General features: G+C 34.4%; 1 protein-coding gene across 5 annotated transcripts in view; it reads right to left on the bottom strand.

The window, feature by feature from the left end:
• LOC105144539 (uncharacterized) overlaps positions 1–22,684 on the bottom strand; it is a 273,849-nt gene that overhangs the window by 58,028 nt on the left and 193,137 nt on the right. For all 5 annotated transcript variants that reach the window (XM_087408478.1, XM_087408481.1, XM_087408480.1 and 2 more), the window contains 4 exons: positions 19,875–20,065; positions 17,444–17,633; positions 6,839–7,447; positions 5,382–6,295 (listed from right to left, as the gene is read on the bottom strand). In XM_087408478.1, the coding sequence (XP_087264604.1) occupies positions 5,382–6,295; positions 6,839–7,447; positions 17,444–17,633; positions 19,875–20,065 (1,904 nt within the window). The remainder of the gene's footprint in view (positions 1–5,381; positions 6,296–6,838; positions 7,448–17,443; positions 17,634–19,874; positions 20,066–22,684) is intronic.

Raw genomic sequence — 22,684 nt, 5'->3', positions numbered from 1 at the left:
CCTTCGAGATGTGAGACAATTGCGGGTGAAGCGCGCAAGCAGCGTATTCGCAAAAAGCGCAGGAGGGACGGTTAATAGTGCAGTTGCGAAAATGGCAGGCAACATTCTCGTAACGTGAATCGTAATATTAATCGAATATTTGCTCTGGCTTTCGACATTGTCGGAAAGTACGCAGGAAGAATTCGTAAACACCTTAGAAGGCGCATCACAGCAAACGTGATAATCCGCCGCATTTCACGCAAAAAGGGAGAAAAAAAGGGAGAACTTTCACGATGCAACTTGGCCACTTTGCATGATAACTGGCTTCAAACAAGCGATAAAATATCGCGAATTTCAAAAATTTCACTCCGTATCTCATTTGGTTACCCGAATAAAAAAAAACAGGCTAAAAGATTCTGTAATTTATTAATTTTTCAACAGAGTTAAAAGGAAAGTATATAACTTCGGATAACGTTATATATTTATTAAATAATTGAAAGATTACATAATGTACATTATTTTCCAAATAATTATTTTAGAAGGAGAGAATAAATTACACTTCACTTTATTATTCGTTAAGTGTATTTTTTATAATTTTTATTAAACATCTTCTATATAATTGTTTGAGAAAAATTATAGATTAATCAAAGGATAAAGAATATAAAAATTGGCGAATGTTAAATATCATTACAAGATAAAATATAATAGATACGCAAAGATATTGAAGTTGATAAGATCATATTGTGCTCGATTGTGGCTTTTATCTTGCAGCGCATGATAGCTTTAGTAATATCCGGAAAGAATGAACTCTTCAGAAATATTCAAAGCGACGATGGCCCGATCGATTCATTCGAATAGAAAAGATAGACAGGAATATTGACTCTCGCGCCACGAGAACAAAAGTGACGGCCTACGTTACGGAAAAGCGATTGAATGAAGCGTAAAGGGTTTGGTAAAGGTGGAACTGAAACAAGAGGAGAACGTTTCGACGCGAAACAATGAGCTGCCGCACATCGTCGAGAGAGTTTCTACGAAGCAAATGGTAAATGTTCGTCCCCTTTTATTCCTCCGCCTCGCAGTTGCATCGCGGAAAAGATACTACTCTCGTGGAGTTTGAAGAGACTTCGCGAGAAGAGTTGTATATTCGGGTTGGCAGAAAAGACCGATGACGAAAAGCAGAGTGAACGAAAGCCCTCAGTTTTTGTGACCGTAATCGCATTTAGAATCAAATACAATAAGGAGAGAAAGAAAATTCGGAAAATACTTTTGCATGTTGTAAATATTTAGAGAATATGATTACCTCATTTATAATTAATTCATTAAATGCCAATCAGATCTACGTTATTTGTAATCCAAAATATTTGGATTGAAGACATCATTTGAAAAGCATTTCGGTTCGACATGTCTGGTTTGGTCCAGCAATTAAAAATCTATTTGCACTTTTGTGGGAGAGGATTAAATTTCTCATGTAAAGAAAGTGAAGAATAAAATCGTAATATGTATAACGGCGAAGAGAAAGTCCCCAGGGAAAAGCTCGAGGCAACGGGATAAAACCAGAGAGATTGAAGCTGTGAGATTCAATAAGAGAGCGTGAAAGGGTAAAAAAGGGGAGATAGTAAGCCCGGTCGCAAGTTAAAGTTCGCGACGTGTCTCGTCGTTTTCTTTAATTTTCCGTCGTGACTCTTTCTCTTCTCTTTTTCTGCCTTTGTCTCTGTTCCACTGAGCTTTCTTTCGAGAACTTGTTATTGCCCGCACTCTTTGCAGAGAGTACATTCTCGTTGTTATGTGCTGTGCACATTTTTTTTTCGTAATAATCTTCTTTGCCTCCCGCTAAAAACGGGAATTCGCGCCACGCTCAGAATACAATATAATATTCAACAAAAACTATATGTTGTCTGGAAAATAAATTCCCCGATAAAGATGAAGAAGTGCTTCTTGATTTTGAAATTGAACGAGATTGAATTCTTAAGGGGATGTTGGAACGATCGAACTTGATCGTTGTTGACAGTAGACAGACTTTTCTAAATTTAAAATGTTGATAATAATAATATCTTTAATTCATCTCTTACATTATATCGTTTTGTCGTTCAATTGCGTACATTTATCCTTATCTAATATATTACAGCTTGCAAGATCTAATATTTACTGCTAGACACGATTATCGCTCTGTTTTTCATTTTCATTCTAAGTCTTCGTTAAACACACATATAATTTATAGTTGAATAAAAATCTTTTTTTAACTTTTAATCTCAGTTTCAGAAACTCAGTATTATTCGTTTATGTAATCCGACGGGTGGTGCAACGTCATTTTGTCTCTGTAGGAGCTATAAAACTTTTATATTAAAGAAACATTTTATTTCAGGTGATAGTTCAACGAGTTAAAAAATGTAAGTTTTTAATTTTTTATTTTAGATTTTAATTTTTTAAAATTTCATAAAGTCAACTACTCCATCTCTCCTAATTTTGCATTTATTTCAATTCAAAAAGAATTTCTGATTCCGTTCAGTCAATTCGGAGATTTTTATATGTCTGTATCGATAATATCGTCACCGCTGCAACTCTTTAAGCATAAAAAATCAGTTTTGTGTTCTGTTCACAAAATGGTAATATTTATGTAAAATATAATTAAATACATTTCATATTAAATCGTATGTATGTGACAGAACACATATAGATATATTAAAAATCTAAAAAATCATCTAAACTAAAATAAATAAGATAGATTAAAAACAGAGTAAGGAGAAAATAGAAAAAAAATAAGACAATAATAAATTAATTCATAAACCTATTTAGAGAAAACTATTTAAGTATAGACATTTTAACTAATATTGTATTTTTAAAAATTGATGAGTCAAGTGGCAATTGCAAATAACATATTCTAACAATAATGAATCGGCGGCTATTCAAATTCCGCACGTTTGCTTGATCTTAAATTCGAGGTCGACACAACATCAAGTTCATCGGTGAATCGAGTGTTACGAATCCGCCCGTGGAAATACTTTCTTCGTCTCTTCAGGGACATGGAGAAAAGGAGAGTTAAAGCGTCTCGGTGGAATCGAAAAACATAAAGCTTGTAATAGTCGAATGACGCCCGAATACGCGCTTAAAATGAAAGAAATCGATAAAGGTTGAGTGAAAACGCGGTAATGTGAGCAAGAAATTAAAATCTATTGCAAAGAACATAAACGAAAAATCTCAAAAAGGTTTCCTCAGAAGTACCTTTGCGTACTGTGTAATGCAATTGCATGGATGTACATCTATTATGCGCGCAGATGCGTAAAATAGTCTTATTACGCTCGATAAAGCAGCGGGAAAAATGTGGGAGTAAACGCAAACGAAAAAAATTTATGCATGAATCTTCGTCCATGCTGCCGTCCATGTTATCAAGTAAATCAGTAGTTTAATTATTGTAATGTAGGTAGCACTCGGCACACATTTATAGAAAATTTAGCAATGTAAATCTTTCATTCTAGGGAGCCACAAATTATCACTCTTTAATAACGGAAAGAAATTAATACGAAGTGATGACTATTTTTATTTTAATTTAAGGAAGATTGACGATAATGGCTTTTACCAATTTTTTTCGAGGTACCTAGACCGTAATTATTACAGTTCTCATTATGAAACCATCGTTGAATTTCTCATGGGTTAAAAACCGCAGATCGAGGTGGTCTTTCTCGGCAAAAGTTTTCTCGTTCGTGAGCGAGCCAAGCGCGCAAGTATGGGAATGTATATTCGCTCGATTCTCGCAAAGTAAACACGCTTTTTCCACGTCTGCCATTTCTTCGCTCCCTTCGGGCAAAGACAAATATCCGTGCGATGGACCCTTTCGTCGCCCTTCGTCGCGCGACAAAACAAATTTTTCAATTTTGACGTGAGAATCGCGCGAGCCTGATGGAAATTTTAGGGGTGCTTTTAGGGTGCCATCGAGCTTAACAGTAAATCCTGATGATTTATAATATTTATACTATATGTTCACGAGCGTGCAGCCAAAGATCAATATTTAAAAAATTTATTGTTGTTACAAATGTAAGACAATGTATACTGATTATGATGAAAATGTTAATTATAGTGTAACTCATTACAAATTCTAGAAAACTTTTTATTTCAAATTTATAATTTATACTAAATATAAGTAATTTATTATTTTTTAAAAAGAGATTCATTTATGATTTTTTTCTTTTTTACAACGATATAAATCTTGATATAAGTAGAGAGATCTCTACATCCATCTATATAAAGATTCAAACTTTTTCATTAATTTTGTTCCCTTTATTTGTCTTTCTTCTTTTACTTTATCTCTCAACGTAGAAATCTAAATATAGATCTCCGTTCGCTCTCTCGTCTTTTACACTTCTTTTCGTGGTGCGAAAAAGCAAATATCCTCATTGGCCGTTTGTCCTGGCCAACCTCATATATGACCGAGCGGACAAGCAGACTTTCTGTAATAACTCTTCGTCATCGTCGAAGCTATCGATGGCGCCATATCGAGCGTCCTTGAGGTGCAATAATGCCAACACATTCGCTAGTTCTTTATTCTTCGAGCTATTGAGTCACGTAAGTGGATCCATGCGATAAGTCGCCCCGTAAAATAGTCCCATACTTTTCAAGTAGAAAGTCATCGTTATGTTTCATTGTTAATTGAAAAGTTTTATGGAACAATAGCGTGAGAATTTTAGGTGAAAGTTTAATCGCGGTCAAATAAAAGATTAATAAGTAAAAAAAAAGTAAATAAAAAGAAGCAGGGAAATGGCAATAAAAATGATAATAAAAAAAAAGGAAAAAAAAATTAGGAAATATAGAGGGAGTCTCACAATTATCGTGCAATATTTTAATAATAGCATATTCTGGAGGTAAAATAAAATAAAAAAATCCTAATATGCAGAATTTGTGCAATGAGGTTCGTAGTTACACAGACATGCCCATTAATCTATTATCTTTTAGTAAGACGCATGTCTATGTAACACGAGCTTTAGTTCGCGAATTCTAAGTGACATTATCAGTTATATGATCAGTTATTTGGTTAATAATTCAAAAACTATTATAACTTCAATATTTTTTTTTCATATTAGAATTTTTTACTCTATCTTCAAAATACACTATTAAACACTACTGTATGATGATTATAAAACATCTTATAGCAAGAACAATTAAGCGGATGAGCAAAAAATTCAAGGCAAAAATACTACACGAGCTTCCCGCCTATATACCAATCTCAGCAACTCAATTATGTGACGGTAAACATGGTAAACCCGTCCGGCGCGTTGAACATAGTTTATTCTCCTGAAGCGCGCTTAACAGGCAATCTTATGAGTTTGGAACTTGCCATCCTCGGAGAGATCGCGACAAGTGGAAGTTTAGAGTTCGCTTCGGCAAGTAAGTATATCTGTAAAACGACTCACCTATCATGGGCCGCCTCCTCGAGACAAGTGATGACAAGTTCGAAATCGTTGAGCTTCTTTTTGCCAAGCACACTCTTTAAATGTCCGGCCAATCGCTGCGCTTCATCTGCAGGGAATTCCTGTCCCAGCAGAGACGTGATCCTGACGAGTTTGACGCTCTCGTTGCCGGCGAGTGCATCGAAGAAATCGTCCAGATATCTTGGATCGGATCCACGTTCCACTTGGAACACCACTTCGAGCGCCTCAAGCGTGCAAGCGGGACTCTCGAGGATCCTGGCCCATCCTTCTAGCTCTAGAGGGGACGTGTGCACCAATGGGGCCGGAGGTCGTTCGTTGGGCGCGGGCCCGAATCCAGGGCCCGCGCCGACCAATCGGCAAACCGCTGAGATGTTGCCATCGGACGCGCCAGCTGCCTTTAGCAACGAGAACACAGCTCTGGGTGGCACTTCCAGCGGACATAATTGATTCAGAATCAAGTGGGTCTTAGGACCTAGCAAGCCGGCTAAATGACCGATGATGCCCGAGGGTAGGCCCTCCAATTCACGGCGCAGGATGTTGGCATATTGCGCCACCGAAGTAAGATAGTACGCCGCCAAGAATTCCGCCACTGCCATATGAATAGGCGTGTAAAGATCTGGTTTGCGTCTTTGACCGAAGGTCAGTCCCCTCGTGAGGAAACCGAGTCGAGTGACCTCAATGCCTCCACCTCGTGCCCTTAGCTCAGCTTCCGTGTAACAGCATCTGCCCTCCCTTAGGGCAGCCAGGGACACCTTGCCGAAGTCCTCGAGACGCTTCCTACAATGGCCTGGAATTTCCTCGTTATAGGGAATCGGCGGGTCTAAGCTCCTTTTCACGATGCACTTCACCGCAGCTTGCACGAGAGCGCTTGTCTCGGTCGGTAGATTTCCGGAGTCCTGGTAAGCAAAATCATGCTCGTGGATCAAGATATTTCTATAGGATTTTCTAGGGCTCTCTACGTTATATTGTTTGAATCGAAAAGTGAACCATTTCCAAAAGAAATATACAAAGAAAAAAAATGTATAGTCACAATAAAACTGTCACGTATATATTCGTAAATAATGTAAAAACAATCACTTTAGACATTATTTAAAAAAAAAATCACTTTTGTTAAACTATATATAATAGAAATATTTATTAAAAATAAATTTACGTAATTACGTAAAATAATTTATGTAAAAATAAAAATTCGTTGCTAAATTCATTTTATCGTTAAAGATAATGCTTTTAGCGCACGCGAGTCTTTAAATAAAATTAATAAAAACTATCTGATATAATTCGATGTTTTATAATCTAATAAATTTTTTTATTTTCATTACAAGTTTTATACGATCTGTTAAAAATATTTTTCTTTTAAAAAATAAGAGACGTAATTTCCTAACTAAAATTTTTCGCATTGTAACTAGCAGACATTCGATATTTCTAGTTACAAATCTTACCTGATACAAGCAGCAGAGCATGATCCAACCGAGTGGATGCTGGCCGAGCTGCCTGACGGATTGCGGTTGCACATTAAGCGCTTCAAGAAATTCGCAGGCCTTCTCGGCGATGTCGTTGTGAATGAAATAGGCCACGCAGAGCCGCTCAACGTGCGGCCACTCGAGGCCGGCTAGATGAATTCTGCGTTGAACCAAAGGTGCGAGGGCGGTTGAGTTGCTAGGCGAGCACGTAACCAGGATCCTGGCGTCCGGGAACAATCGTCCCTCTAGGAGATCGGCTGCATCGCCGAGTGATGCTCGGCCGCCCACGCACTCATCGTAACCGTCCAGGACAAAGAGTACGCGGTCCTCCATCAGGTGCAAAGTACGCCATACCTGCGCGATCGCATCACCTAACGCGGCCGTTCTTGGGAACAATTCTCGTGCCAGGTAATTCAGGACGGGGCTACCGCGAAGCTCACGCAAGGGCACGATAAATGCCAAAGCGGGACCATCGCTCTGTGTCGCCCATTGATGCAGTAGTCGCAAACAAAGAGTGGTCCGGCCACTTCCGGGGCCACCCTCGATAGCGACGCGCCGCGGCGCCTCGGATACGGTACCATCGCTCAGCTGGAAATCATAATTTGTTTCATGTGAATAAAATGTAATAATAAAAATTAGGAAGACAAGTTTAACACTTCTGGCAAAAAAATATCGATCGCTATGCACTTATCAAGATTTGATTATTATTATTATTCATTATAATCATTATTATAATTAAAATATTATAATTACAATAAGGTATTATAAATCAACATATATTTTGATTATTATAATTAAGGTATTATAGTCACGATTGATGTAGAATGTAAATTTGTGCAAAACACTTGAATCATCCCTGATCTGTTGATTAAATTTAAAAAAGTTGTTTGTTTGCAATTATTCAAAATTTTTAACAAAAAAAATAAATTGGAGCATTTCTCGCAGCGGATTAGAAGAAAACAAACATGTAACATTAATGTTTAATTTAAATTTCACGTAACAAAATGCGACAGCAAAATATATTATGCAGAGTTTGGAAAAACAAAATATATTATGCAGAGTGAAGGAAAAATAAAAAATGCTGTAAATTAACTAAAGCAAACTCGTAACAAGCGTCATTTACGTAGATCGCAGATGACTGGCCAACCAAAGTAGAAATATAAAAAGGGTTAATACAATGAATTATAAAGTAATAGGTTTTTCATATAGCAAAAATTTTTTCCGTATAATCGATAGTGCGAGAATAAGGGGAAAAAATTTAGTCCACACATTTCTCTGTAATCGACTTCTCGGATACTTCTTGGATTCCTGATCTCCAGTCAGAGCTAATTAGAACCTAACCTTCTTCGCGAACCTCTAATCCTTTTTAATAGATCAACCGTCATTTGGGATTTTATAACTTCCAACACCTTATTGCCTGTCACACGTGAGATCAACGTTCAACACTATGTCCTATAATCTGTACAATTAAACAACATTATGGCAAAATTATAATAATAATAATTAATAATTTCATAGTGCTGTTCTGACCATCCGTTCGTTTAACTGTCCGATTGCAAAATTTTTCAGAAATGACTTAACTTTTTCCAATTCTGTTATGTTTCGATATTTTTAACAAAGTTTTTTCAAGTTAATTACAGGTTTTCGCTGCACTATTTCGTTACAAAGGGTTTATTATATTTGTGAATATTTTCACATTGCTATATTTGTGTTATCTGCAGCCTTATTGCAAAAAGCTCTTTGTTCTCGATAGTTATGAAATATCAGAGCTCTAACATGCTCGCTAACAACAAATATCGCGCGGAGTAATGCTATCTGTCTACTTACCACCAATCTAGGACAATCCCTGATAGGACAGTGGTGTGTTCGTATTATGCTCGAATAGGAAGCAAAAATATTACGCGTTGCAGTTACAGCATTATGCAAACGATTAGCAGGAGCAGGCGATTAACCACGTTTGTTTCGCATCGTATAGCGTTGAGGGCAACGCCATTAACCGACGGTTAGATCGCCATGCCGTTGATGGCGGTGGCAAACGATCGACGATCGATATCGGTAAGCAGTATCTCGATTCTCGTAATCGATAACCGTAATCCGTAGTACGCGGCGGAACACGCAGCGTTTGCCGGTCATTCACTCTGTCAGCGATAATCGATCCGGTCGCGCGCGGCGTACACAATCTGTCGGTCGATGGATAACAGCGCCGGCCATTATACAGAGTACGATTGCAACATCCGGTTATTGGAATATTGACGGATGAAAAAGAGTACATTCGATACGAGTACATTCATTGTATAGGCGCGCTTCCCAAACAATTTTGAACTGATAAAATGTATATTTGATAAAACTTTTATTACATAAAGCGTATCTATATCAATACACCTGTATCTATACGCCGATGTACGAACATGTACACGTATGCCGGAGATGTTCAAATATTATCACCAATTCACTACCTGAGAGAGAGAGAGAGAGAGAGAGAGAGATTCAGAGATTCCTGGTTTAAATTTGAATACTTTTATTTAACGAAAATTTGAGTTACCTAATTTAATTTTCTCACTGTCTTCAATGTTAAATATTAGTGTTCGATAAAATATTAAAAGGCTTAAAGGTATGTACCAGAAGGATTGCGATTAATCATTAGCAGATTAATTGTTCCTTTCTTCAAAAGTAATAATTCAAAAAATTATGTTTTTAAGAAAAGGGAAAATCTATTTTTTAATTTAATAAAAAATTATTAACTAATAAGTCGACAAAAAAGAATACATTTTTAAAATTATGATTAAATGTTCATTTTCATTTCACATGGCAATCTTTAAAAGTTATATCCCCTTTTCAGATGTAATGACTTTGATCGTACAAACAATTTATAACAAGTTCGGAATAATTCATTAAAAATGGCACAACTCAAAAGATCACCAACATTGAAAAAAATAATCATACGGTTAAAGCAAAAAATTATCTAGATACGAAAAATTAGTTAAAATCGATAAATGGTTAGCACTGCGATATTGGATATGTATTGTAGCTAATCAATATAGATGACAGAGAGAGAGAATTTGTATCTGAACCATTCGTCAAATTTATCAAGAAAGTCTCTCCGTAACGTTTAATCAGATGACTGTGACTGTGATTCATATTTAGCAGTGATTCATATTTCATTACGAGATCTAAATTTTCTTGCATAAATTGTTAGAATATCGTATTATAAATTCTACCCGTATAATATATAATTTTCTATCAAATACAAGAAATAGCGATAATTCTAGCTGGAGCAGCAAAATATTTTTTTTGCGCAAACAGTTTATATTTACTTTTATCAGCTAAAATGATTAAATTAAAAATAAAACAATTTCTTCTTTAAACTTCGACCAAAACTATTTTAACTCTAAATCTAATTCTTTATAAAATTCTTTATAAAAGATTTTCACTTTTATTTACACAACTCAAAATTGTCATGCATTCTTGTAGAAGATATTAATATGATCTCTTTGAAAATCTTAAAAACGACGAAGTGCTATTTGGCCAACGGAAGTTAAGTTAGTTTACTTTTGCTGATTGAGTAACCTTTATTTAATTCGTTCATAGTAATAACTCGAAAATCATATTTTTTAGTCAGTTATGTCAAATGAGAGTATATTACAAATCCTTATTATAATATCAAACTGATATTATCACATCTTAAACATTTTTTATTAAGAAAGACGAGTTCAATCGTTCGACTGACGTTCAATTGAAATTAATTGATTCAAGCGTTAACCGAGAGGGATTAACGAAACGTCGATAGCATGACGCGGGTTTTTGATGAGATAATGCAACAACATAGATGCATGAAGGATCGTAAGCTCGTTACCGGATAATCCGCCGCAGAATAATTCCTGCGTCATGCGGGATCTACCTATCAATCCTTTGATAGAACCGCATTTGTTCCGGCCACTTCCAGCCGCAACCAATTTCGAATGCCGAGAAACGAGGGACAGACGAGGAAAATATCCTGCAGAAACGACGGACGCGAAGTGCGTCAGGAACGGTCGCATTGGAAGGATACAGGGCGATAAATCCTTCGTTTCCGAGGAGATTAGAAAGTCTACACGCTCGTAAATATTCTTCGATAAACCGCAATGGGGAGGCATGTTGAAGGCAGACGACATTCATTATTGTATTACGTGAAGAGGGTCAAAGTGGATTATTCAAATATAATTTAATGAAATCATTGATTTCCCGTAGCAGCAACGGAGAAAGGCAATTTTTTTCAAGAGCAATGTGTGCTCTTGGAATTTTTATATAAACAAAACTTTTATAGAAACGAATTATTTTCATTTCCTCGACAGCAATTCTAAAAAAAGAAAATCAAATTTAAACAATATTAAGCGAAAAATCGACTCTGCGACGAAACACGCATAAATGAAAAATGCCATATTCAATTAAGGAAGTTTTTTTGTGTCTAATAATATTTTTTGTAAATTTATATAATTTCCAGTTCAAAGCAATCTGTGCGTCAATTTGTCGGTCTTAAAATATAATCCTAAACTGAAGCTGAAGTAGTAAAATAACTTAAAGACAAACAATTTAATATTATTGAAGCAAATAAGCATCTTAGAAACTTTTGATTTAGGACAATGTTTTAAAATCGACAAATAATAGACGCATAATTTGCTTAAATTGGAAATTGTATAAATTCATAAAAATACATATTATTAGGCATGAAGAATTAATTTGACTGAATACATAATATTTTTCACTCATGTGTAAATAAAATTTAAATTGCATTGTAATTATAGTATCATGTATCACTTAGATATAATTTAAATTATGGAAGCTATATATATATATATATACATATATATAATTTCCACATAATTCTTAATTAATATATATTTAATACATAATATCATATTAAATTATTACATTGCATAATCATTACATTCGTTAATTATGATGCAACAGTAAATACTCGTACTCATATTAATGCAACATATGTATGTCAGTGCCAATTATTTCCCCTGGTGATCCAATTAGACGCAACAACAAATTCGTGAAGGAATGAGTTGAAAATGATAGCAGTACGTCCACAAATCTCAGCGAAAAAGATCGGTGTGCGCCGTATTCATGCGATACGCAAGAGATATCGCGCTTCATCCCGCCGCGGAAAATTTAAGGAGACAGTGATACAGGAAGCGAAGGGCATTTCACGAGAGCGATGTGTCTCTTCGCGAGCATATCGTGGAAAGAAACGCGATGGGAAAGATTCGCTACGGGATCGTGCCAGCCAGGTCGCGACGTTTTCAGATATACGTCCTCGCATATATCGGAAACGGCAGGCAGCGATTGGACGTGCATCGATTCCACATCGGCGAGATCGTTCTCGTTCCCTTCATCGATCTATCATCGATCCGACCGCGCAAACCGACGGAATATACAAACGCAGCGTCGGCTTCTCCGCAGAAAAATCTCTGAAATAATAAAATGCAAACCTAGTAGCTCCTATCCATAACATCGACGCTTTTGATGTAATTCTGTGTATTTTTTACTTCTAGACTACGTGAAATTTATGAGGATGATATATCCTAGCATTTCTCTTCGCTACTCTCATATCGCGAGACCACATTTATTAGTGATCGCAATTATTCATTTTCCACGCCCTTTTAATTTATCGAAATCGATAAGAATGATTTTTTTTTCTATTTTTAAAAATATTTTTCGTCTATATCTTGCTAAAATTGCTGTATGATGTAGTTTTATGATTATATAAAGGAGTCAATTTTCGAGTATGTCCATTAGCGAAAAATGGCCACGTTACTCGATCCTTTATTGCATGAAAATTTATAATAATAAAAATAATTGCACAATGTTATAATAACATATATAATAATATAATAATATATATAATAATATATATAATAATTTTTTAACAATTTGAGAATCGAATACGACGATTGCATTTTTGTGAAATAAACAAAGTCAACGCTATGTCGATATTTTTGTTGAAAACTTCGACAAACAGCTCGATTCGAGGGTCTTAATCATTCGTTTTTTCAAGTATCGACCTCGGTATTTTGATTCCAGCAACCTGGTGAACGGCAACAGGATTTTTCCACGAGTTATGTTCAGTTCTCAGGGACTCGTATGTTGGTTTTGCTGGCAATATACACTGATTCTTCATCGGTTTTATCGACGAATACTTCGATAAATTTGAGAACGCATATTTTCGAACGAATAAACCACGTTCTATTTATATAGCGAAAAAAAGATAAAAAATGTTTGTCAAATGATGTAGTTTTAAAATATGTATGTAACGTATATATAATCGCGTATTTAACGCTTCAAAATTGATTATGTAAAAAAGAAACATAATTGCTTGTATTATTTATTAAAATATAGAAAAATCATGAGATAATGGATTATATATGCGCTACTTTTTCCACGTAATATATCAATTAAAAATAAACTTGATAAAATTGAACACATGATATTACGAAGTTTATATTAAAAAAAATTATATATTATTTAAAAAAAATAACATTACCTTAAAATATATATTCTATTTATAATAAAAGAAGTTACTGTACTTATATCGTATTTTTAAAAACATATTTTATGTAAAAAATATTTTATATATCAAAGTCAACAATTCACATCAACAATTAAAAGTCGTAGAAATTGTATTTGTGAAATAAGAATTTTTATAAGATTTTTTCAAATATTTTTAAATAAATACTACAATATTATCTAGGTACAATATTATCGAAAAGTTTTTTCCGAAGTTTTTGTCTCCTTGCATTTACATGCACAATCTTTTTTCGCGTCAGTTCTTTAATTTTTGATAGTCAGGAAAATTGGAGTGCATGATGAACCGCAAACGCGAATATATTTGGCGGTTCTAAGGTTCTTAAAGAGTAGTTCTATCCTCGTCCTTTTTCACGGTAGAAACAAATCGGTTTTACGATGCGGATTCATTCCCGTGCCGCGGGTGCGCGTATGTGGTTTCCCAAGCCCGGTCTATGTGCTTGCATCTTCTTTCTTTCCTACCCTACATATCCTACGTATGTCCCGACGGTTATGAGGCTCATTTTTCGACGCAAACGTTTCCGGGCGACGAGGCACATTGTCTGCATTTTGTGGCTCTTTACGTTACATAGTCGTGATACGATATATATTTATTGAAAGTAACGTAAGAACAAGAGACACAGGGTTATTTTATTAAGAGAAAAAGAATAACAACGATAATGAGTTCATTTAAAATAGCATTAGAAATATTTCGATTTTTTACTTCAATAAGATATGTTTTCTCAGATACATATCGTTTTATTAATTTATACGTAAAATAATAAATTAAATAATAAACAGATTAATTAAATAGATTTCATCAATGCAAGTAAGATTAATAATTAAACAATCGTATTTTTTCATAAACTTTAAATTAATGTGTTTTTATACATTGTGAATAATCACTATACAAGATCATGATTTTATTAATTTAGTTTTAATTTATTAATATTTACAATTTCTTGTTATAATGTAAAGCAATCGTTCTATATTTTCATAATTGTTATTTTCATTTGTATAATTATTTTTCATGGTTACTGCATTATATGTATATTTTCAAAAACTATTGTGTGTTTTGCTCACAATTATAATATCGATGTGAACGATTTTAAGATTCGACGAAAAGAAATAAAACAAAGTATAGACTTTATTCTCGCGTTTCGAATTATCATCGCGGTTGGCTTTTGCATCTAAGACGAAAGAACACGGGCAACAGCTCTTGAAGAAACGTTAACGACTTATCGTTCTGCGACAGAACAATACTTCATTACGCGATACAGAAGAAGGCCCGACCGATTGGCGTCTCAGCGCCACGATCAAAATCCCCTTTATCCGAGAAACGAGAGTTAGAGCGACGGAGATATTATCGCCTGGACGTGAATGACCGTTTGCAAGACGTGAGAACTGCGCAAGGAACTTGAAGCAGTATTCACCCCTTGGCACTACTTGGTGTGATCGATGGTGCTACGTGTACATCGAATTCGGATACATTCAACAATTTTTCTGAATTGGATATTACGACTCATCTGAATTTTAGAAAGTCAAGTTCATATCTCGATCTTCGCGACTTAATTAGTATGAGCTCATTTTTAAGCGACAATTTGTTAAATTTATATGTATTCTATTCAAAGCGTTACGAAAATTTGAGATTTGATTTCAGTAATAATTTATTAAATATATACTCTCCTTAATTAGACAGAATAGGAGAATTGCGAAATTAGAACCTGTAGAAACACTACAGGTAAACGCAAAAGATATTATTGTAGTATGTTGGAATAGTGATATTTCTCTCATTTCTTGCACCCAATAATAATTCGATATATATCTATGTTTAGAATCACACTAAACATGTAATCATAAAACGTTTAATATAAGTACTATTACATATTTCGATAATTGTAATGTAAGCGAGAATGGGAAAATTACGAATACTTAAAGAGAAAATTAAATAAGCCAACGATTATTTATCATTTATATGTAGAAGCTTCTATTTAAAGGATATTGGTTTTAAATTACAATAATTAACATTTATGCACTGTTAGATATCAAAGAAATAATAATAACTCAATCCTTGCAGTTAAATAACACATTTTGTTATTTTGAACTTCCATATATGTCAAAAAGAAAATTAATCCATTTCTGTAATTAGTTTTAAAATAAACAACGTCCGTATTAACATATGCACTTTTAGTAAATAATAAATAAAATTTGAGCCAATATATTAATATATTTTCTTGTGTGTTAAATTGTTTAACTTTATTATTTTAGATAAATTAACGACATATTAAGTAGGAGCAGTGGCCTACAGAAATAATTAAAAACAGCTCAATTGGGTATAATTTGATATTATGAATTTAACAGCGTATATTATTAATATAAATTATAATTTTAACAAAACCGATGCGGTATTGTCCCGCGTAGCGGCGGATAATTCCGGGCAAGGGTTTTGTTTAAAATTATAGTTTATATGATAATATATGAATGATAATTATTGTAGTTTAAAGCTGTATAACTGGAATATCTTTTGAATAAAAACTTCCATTAATTGATCAATAATTTTTATTTAACTTTTCCCTTATAAGTATTCGCAGTATCCTTTCTTCTTCACTCATCCCCTTACACATTCAATAAGTTTTTCTATTTTTAATATATCACTAAGAATTAATGAACTGCTAATCAACATTGTTAATGAGAGTTCGAAAGAAATTATTCAAATCTATTACAAATACATCATTTTCATTCATGATCGTTAATTCTTTTCTTTTACCTAATGAAAAACAAATGAAACTGATTACGTAAACCGATTACGTAAACCGCTGATCAATTTAATGTTACCAATCCTTTCATCCGCGAAAAAAGCGATTCGGCGCAATTTAATCAAAACAACTATCCGGCAGTCAAAGCAACTGCGACCATAAATCGCGAGCGCGCCGATTCCGAGTGTCATTGCATTTCACTCGTGGGAGACTGCATCGAGAGAGAGAGATCGGAGAGCGCAAGAAGTCGAACAGTCTCGTATTGAGAACTCGAGATAGTGAATCGCAAAGGGAAGAAAGTTCGCGAACTTTTTCACCCCCTCCCCTCTCTTTCTCTCTCTTTCTCACTCTCGCTCTGAGATTTTAAAGGACACCAACTTGGCTTTCACATTTCTGAGGGAACTTGCTCAGCGACGGGGCGACGACAACGAAACGAGCTTTCGACAGTCGTCGGAGGAAACTCCCTTGCGGTTTCTTTGGACATCCGGGACTCGACTTGCTGCTCGTCCGCGCAATTACGGAGTCGATATCATGCAAATTCGCGGCTGTCGACGAAAGATCTCGGTCTTCTGATAAAGCGCGAAAACTCGTATGTGTTCTGACATCGTCAAGCCAAAATATGTTTAACGTACAAATCCATTGGTCTGCTTATGATGTAATGCACATTAAAGAAAATACTAAATTTTAATAAATAATTGCTTAAATAGTTCTAACAATAAGTAAATATTTACTAAATATAAATATTCGATACAAAAACTAATTTGATTTAATTATTATTTTTTTAGTGAATAAATATTTATTTACTATATTTAATATTTATTTATTGTTAGGACCATTTATTTTATAGATATGTATTAATATGTACTTATTAATTTAGTAAATCGTTTTTTCAGTAGTTTTGCCTAAATTTGATGTATTTCTGGGCTATTTATCTTTCTATGTGTGCATAGCGACCGGTTTTTCGAAAAAATAAAAATTTAACTTTTTAAAATTAATTTATTCTACAAATTTCTTCACAAACATATCTCTCTTGTATATGTTTATAGTCAGAAATATAATGCGACAAATAAAATCACATATTACCAAGAATTTTTGATGTAATGATATAAATATTAATAATGTAAATATCTCGTTTGTACCACTTTCATTTATCCCAAAACCTCTCTATTCCTATATAAAACATCCTCTTCAAGTTTTTATTAAATTGTGTGCCTCTGGGCATGCAATATCTGTGCTTTGAACCGTCGATATAACACAATTATTGGATTTTAATTACACTCACCCTGACGGGAGCGAAGATCTGGTCGGGCTTGATGTTTTCGAGACGGTGTTCCTGCTCGCTCTTGTGCACCAGCTGCAGATGCGGCTGAAAGTGCGCCGGACAGAGGGTGCCGAGCGGTAGCGGAGACGCCCATGGTGGTAGATGGGGCGGATCGCGAGTGCCCAACTCCCTGTAGAAGGTCTTCAGGAATCTGCAACGATAGGGTTCGGTGGGGTTATTCAATCCGTGGGTATAGAACGGAAATTCTTCGAGCGAAGTCATAGAACGATGGTTCGCCAGATTCCGAGGGGCACGGATCAAGGGTTGATGAAATAGTTTTGGTGCTCCCAGCAAGATAGATGGGAACTGATAATCGCGAGATTCAAAGTATTGCATTGTTCGGAGTATAATGTGTTCAAAGTATAAGGGGGGGACATGGTAATAATAACGATGAATGTTTTAATAACTTTCGGAACTCACAAAAACTTGGGCAAATTTTCTGCCCGAAAATATTGATTATGCATAAAATTTCACTTTTCTACATAGTAAGAACATAATATAACTGAGAGGTGTATTTAAAATTTACATATAAAAATATTATTAGACAGTAAAATCTAATCTTAATATTATATTAGCCTTTTTCTTACTTATTTCATTTATACATACATCGTTTTTCATTAATATAATATAAACGCGCGAGTAATGCGCGTTTTTGGAAGAAAAAAAGGGCAATGAAGCGTCAAAATCTAAATCAAATTTGAATTAGACTCGATAAATAAAGTGACGCAAGAAGGTAAAGGCGAGTTAGGTAAAGGTTTAACATCACTCACTGGAAAGCAAGGAGCAATGTCAATTTAACATGAGTGATCCCCCCCATTTGCCAGGTGATCGGTAAATTTCCCAAGACGACAAAATGATGGTACAAGCAAAATGTTGGACGGTGCATTCGTGTATACCTCTCGCCATACAGATTGATGGATCTTGCAGGAAAGCCCGCAGGGCTATGAAAGTAATCAGGAGAAGAGCGTACTGATGGGAGGTAAGAAAGTAAAGCTCGCGAGACTTTTATGTCTTTCAGATGATCGGTCATAGAAGTCTGTTCTGATTTTATGGAAGTCATTAGACCGGATATCCGTCTCACGTACACGTCGCTCTCGTTATGTTCGCTCAAAACATTCTCGAATACCGCAAATTTAATTCACGCGCACGAATGCTTTTATGTACATTTATGATCCCGCATACCTGCGTCCGCTGTTCTAGAACTGCTTTCATTAACGTCGATTAAATTAACCAGAGTTTAACTAATGTTAAATTTAAACTGCAATATCGGTTACACTATACCAAAGAAAATTGAATTAACCACTATTACTATTTGATTAGAACAATGTTAGACTAATTAAAATTACAATTGTAGAACTGTTTCCATTGAAGCATTAAATTATGTTTGCGTAAATTGTGTTACATGAGAATCTTAAAGCGGCAGAAATAAAATAAACTTATTTGTAAGGCGTATTTAAAAAATTATGTAATATATGTATATAGATAACATATATTGCTTCTAAAGTCCAGTTTACACAGTCAATTTACGACAGAATTTGAAACAGATTCTATTATAATTTTATATATCAAATTATAATAGGTATGTAAAGTTGTAATTTATGTCATTTAAATATGAATAAGATACTTGTTTGTTTCTCCAATTAGACTACTTTACTTAAAGCGTTGATAGATTTTCAATGTTTATTACACCAGATACAATTGACCAGGATTATTTATACCCTGCGCGTATTTTAATGCGTTTTTTAATGTATAAAACTATAAATAAAATTCTGTCTCGAATTCTATTACAAATTATGCGTGGTCTTAATTCTTTATTATATAAATAAATAATTACACGGATTCATTAACATTTATATATTAGGTGTTGGAATTAATTCGTAGCGTTTTTTAATGAAAGAATGTTATTTATTTCACATGAGCATTAAAAAATACATTAATGAAAGTACTTTCCATCACTTGTAAAACGCTACGAATTAATTCCAACACCTAATAATTTTCGAAAAATATTATATAGTGAACTACACACAAATATCTGTAACGTTTAAATTAATTATCTACCATTGTAACATTACTATAGGAAAGAGAAAAGCAAAATAAGCCAAAATTAAATTTTGAATTGGAATTGAGATTAATTAAAACGCACAGGACTTTGACATAAAGTTTCTCGTTGTGCCGCTACCAGTATCTATTTGTACCGAATGAAATCACCTCCGAGAGTATCATCTTATCCCGGAACAATGCGAACGTAAGCGTGTCGGCAGGCAAAAACACGTCTAATGGAATTAGACTCTCTCTTGGACCGGGAACGACGATTTCGCCCCGGAGAAATAAGGATTTCGTCTCGCGTAGCTAGGGAACTGTGGACGATAGGATCATTGAACGAGTGACTCACCTTAACAGTCTTCCCAGGGGATCCCTCTCCGGGGATGTGGGACCGCCGAGGCCACTTCCGGCGCCGAGTCTACGCGAGGACGCCCGCGCGCTCGATATGTATGCGGCCGGCGCGGGCGGCGGGCTGCAAGGCGGACAACAAACGGGGCTGCTACCCCCTGGGGTTGAGAGAGTGTAACTCCTCTCCAGCTCCTGCAACAGACGAGAGAATGGCGGTTATGCAACAGTGAAACCTTGAGCTCTCGACATAATATAGTCAAGTCATATTCGAAAAGAATGGAATGGTTCCCTAGATGCTTAACCCATAATTTCTAATATTTTTATTCTATCAAATTTTCTTTTTTATTCTATCATTTTTTTTTGAGATTTAACAAAAATTTGTTTTTGGGATGTGACAATGATTTGTAATCATTTAAAATATGGAAAATGTAGAGTATTAAAAATTTGAAATTTAACGATATCAAATTCTTTGAATTTGAAATTTTTTGGAGATTACTATATAATATATTCCATAATTTTACATTTTTTGCTGTATATGAATTTTTATTAAATCTGGTCTAGATTTGCGTACCAAATTTTTTTCATTCATATAAAATATTTAAAAACAACAGCACTTGCTGCATTGGCCATATCTGAGATATCAATTGCAAAATATCAATCCACTTGCTAATATCTTGCAGATATATGTTTATATTTAAATTAAAATAAATTTTACAATTAATAATATTTATAAAATCATGTTGTTATCGACAGTCAGTTTGTACAATTTTTATTTATAAATGAAAAACTGTATTTGTTTGATTACGTAATATAGTATCTTCAAAAGAATTTTGTTTTTCGTATTAATTTGTGTTAATTTATAATTTCCTAACGTTTAAATATATTTTATAAATCCTCATCAGAATGTCGTGCATTCTGCCATTAGAAAGTACGTCAAACTATCAGAATTACAAATAGACTGAGAATGAATGACGGTGAGCTGCAAGAATCTTCACAATGAAGGTGTAAGTTTAAGACACTAGTACGACCGAGGTGAAGAATCGAATTTACGATTTCGAGAGAAGTCGAGAATGAAACTCCTGGATACGAGCGAGCGTTTGATTTTCGCTGTTTTCGGCGGTCTAGTTAAACCTAAGGATTTAGTTTCGGGAAATTTTCAAGCAATTTTGTGAGCCTGAGCTTTATCGCGCGCGCACTTTCACATTGTTAACGGAATTCAAGGATTAAACTTCGAAACTGAACTCGACTCTTGAGATTTACGAGGAGGCCGATGGTCCCGACGACGCCTCCTTTTGAATTTAATTAACGCACCGAAGTTAATTTCATTTTTCAGTTGTTGTTGCTAGAAAATAATATATAGTATTCAAGAATTTAGAGATTGCTCACATTCAATGATAAAGTATTATCAAAAGTAACAAAAAATTTAGATACGTTAAGATTCGAAATATAAGATTTAGATTTAAACTTAAAATTTAAATTTAAAAAACTTTAAGATTTTTTAATTTTACTTAAGATTTGAGTGATTTACAGATTAATTATGAAAACTGACTATACTATATTCCATAATTATATGTTCCCTTGTTTGCATACGTTTTATTAATCTTCCTTTGTGTAATCCTGCGCATAATATTATGTGCGAGAGACCTCTTTTATCAACGAGGACACGCGTCATTAAATTGGAATTTTCATAAAATCCAGCGAATAGAATAGCTTCAATCGCGCAAGTTTATTACAACCTCCGAATGGAAGTAACTTTCGTTATTAACGTGCAACGTTTAACTTTCTGACGGCAGACCCAATCAAAGCTTCTTCTTTTCCCGTCGAGAATTTTCTCGGAATTTGCAGTAGACGATCGTTGCTAAATGGAAATCGGAAAACTTCGAATTGACTAGTCCTCCACGGTCGATCAAACGCGACTTAAACTATCAATCGTCTGCGAACTAATCAATATCCAACTGCTAGTCGGCAAATATTCCCGTAATTACCTACCTACGTACACTAATTCCCGTGCAATTCTTTTGTTTCGTTTAAACGGAAAAAGAGATACAAAGCGACTAATCCGGGAAACAGTACGTTTGTTTGCTTTAGTGGTTTCATTTAAATCCCTTTCTTCTTGCAAATCTGTATTCATATATCACTACTCACGCAAGAGCAATCTTTTCAGTAAACGTACTATGTAACGAATAATTAATTAACCATGTTTATCTTGCATGTGTATTCTGTATATATATTTTGTACATATATTCAGAAAAGCAAAAGAGATCTCGAAATTCTACAAGACTGTCTCACATATCATCCTCATTATCTTCAGAAGAAAGAAAAGATAAAAGGGAGAGAAATTTATTTAAAGAAATAATTTACATGATTTACAAAAATACAATTATCTTTTCTATCTGTAAAAGAAAAAGTACTTCTATTATTAAAATAATTTAATATTCAAAAATCGCTATTTCATCTTTTAAAATAGTAATAATATTATTGAATTTTAAAAAATATGTTTTCCTATCGAATGCATTTCTCATAAAAGATCTTTCAATATTCTAACGAAAGAGTGTAAGATTTAAAAAATTCGCGCTCAAAGTCTCAAAGAATCGGATTTTATCCTTGTCTTAATTATCAACGAATGATTATGATGTGTAGAGAAATGCATTTTATTCGAATTAAGAAGTGGAAGACAAAAAGACAAAACTTGGCGGTGAAGCCTCAGTAATCGCATTATTCTCAGATATTAATTCCGCTGGAAGGCAAGGCTGCCTGTAACGACCTTCACCGGGCCACGATGTTAATTGATGAAATGAAACAACGAACAAA

Source organism: Acromyrmex echinatior, chromosome 8 (assembly GCF_024713525.1).
Source record: "Acromyrmex echinatior isolate Ae372 chromosome 8, ASM2471352v2, whole genome shotgun sequence".
NCBI lineage: Eukaryota > Metazoa > Arthropoda > Insecta > Hymenoptera > Formicidae > Acromyrmex > Acromyrmex echinatior.
Note: the sequence above shows the minus strand (reverse complement) of the source record. Positions and strands in the feature narration are given on the sequence as shown.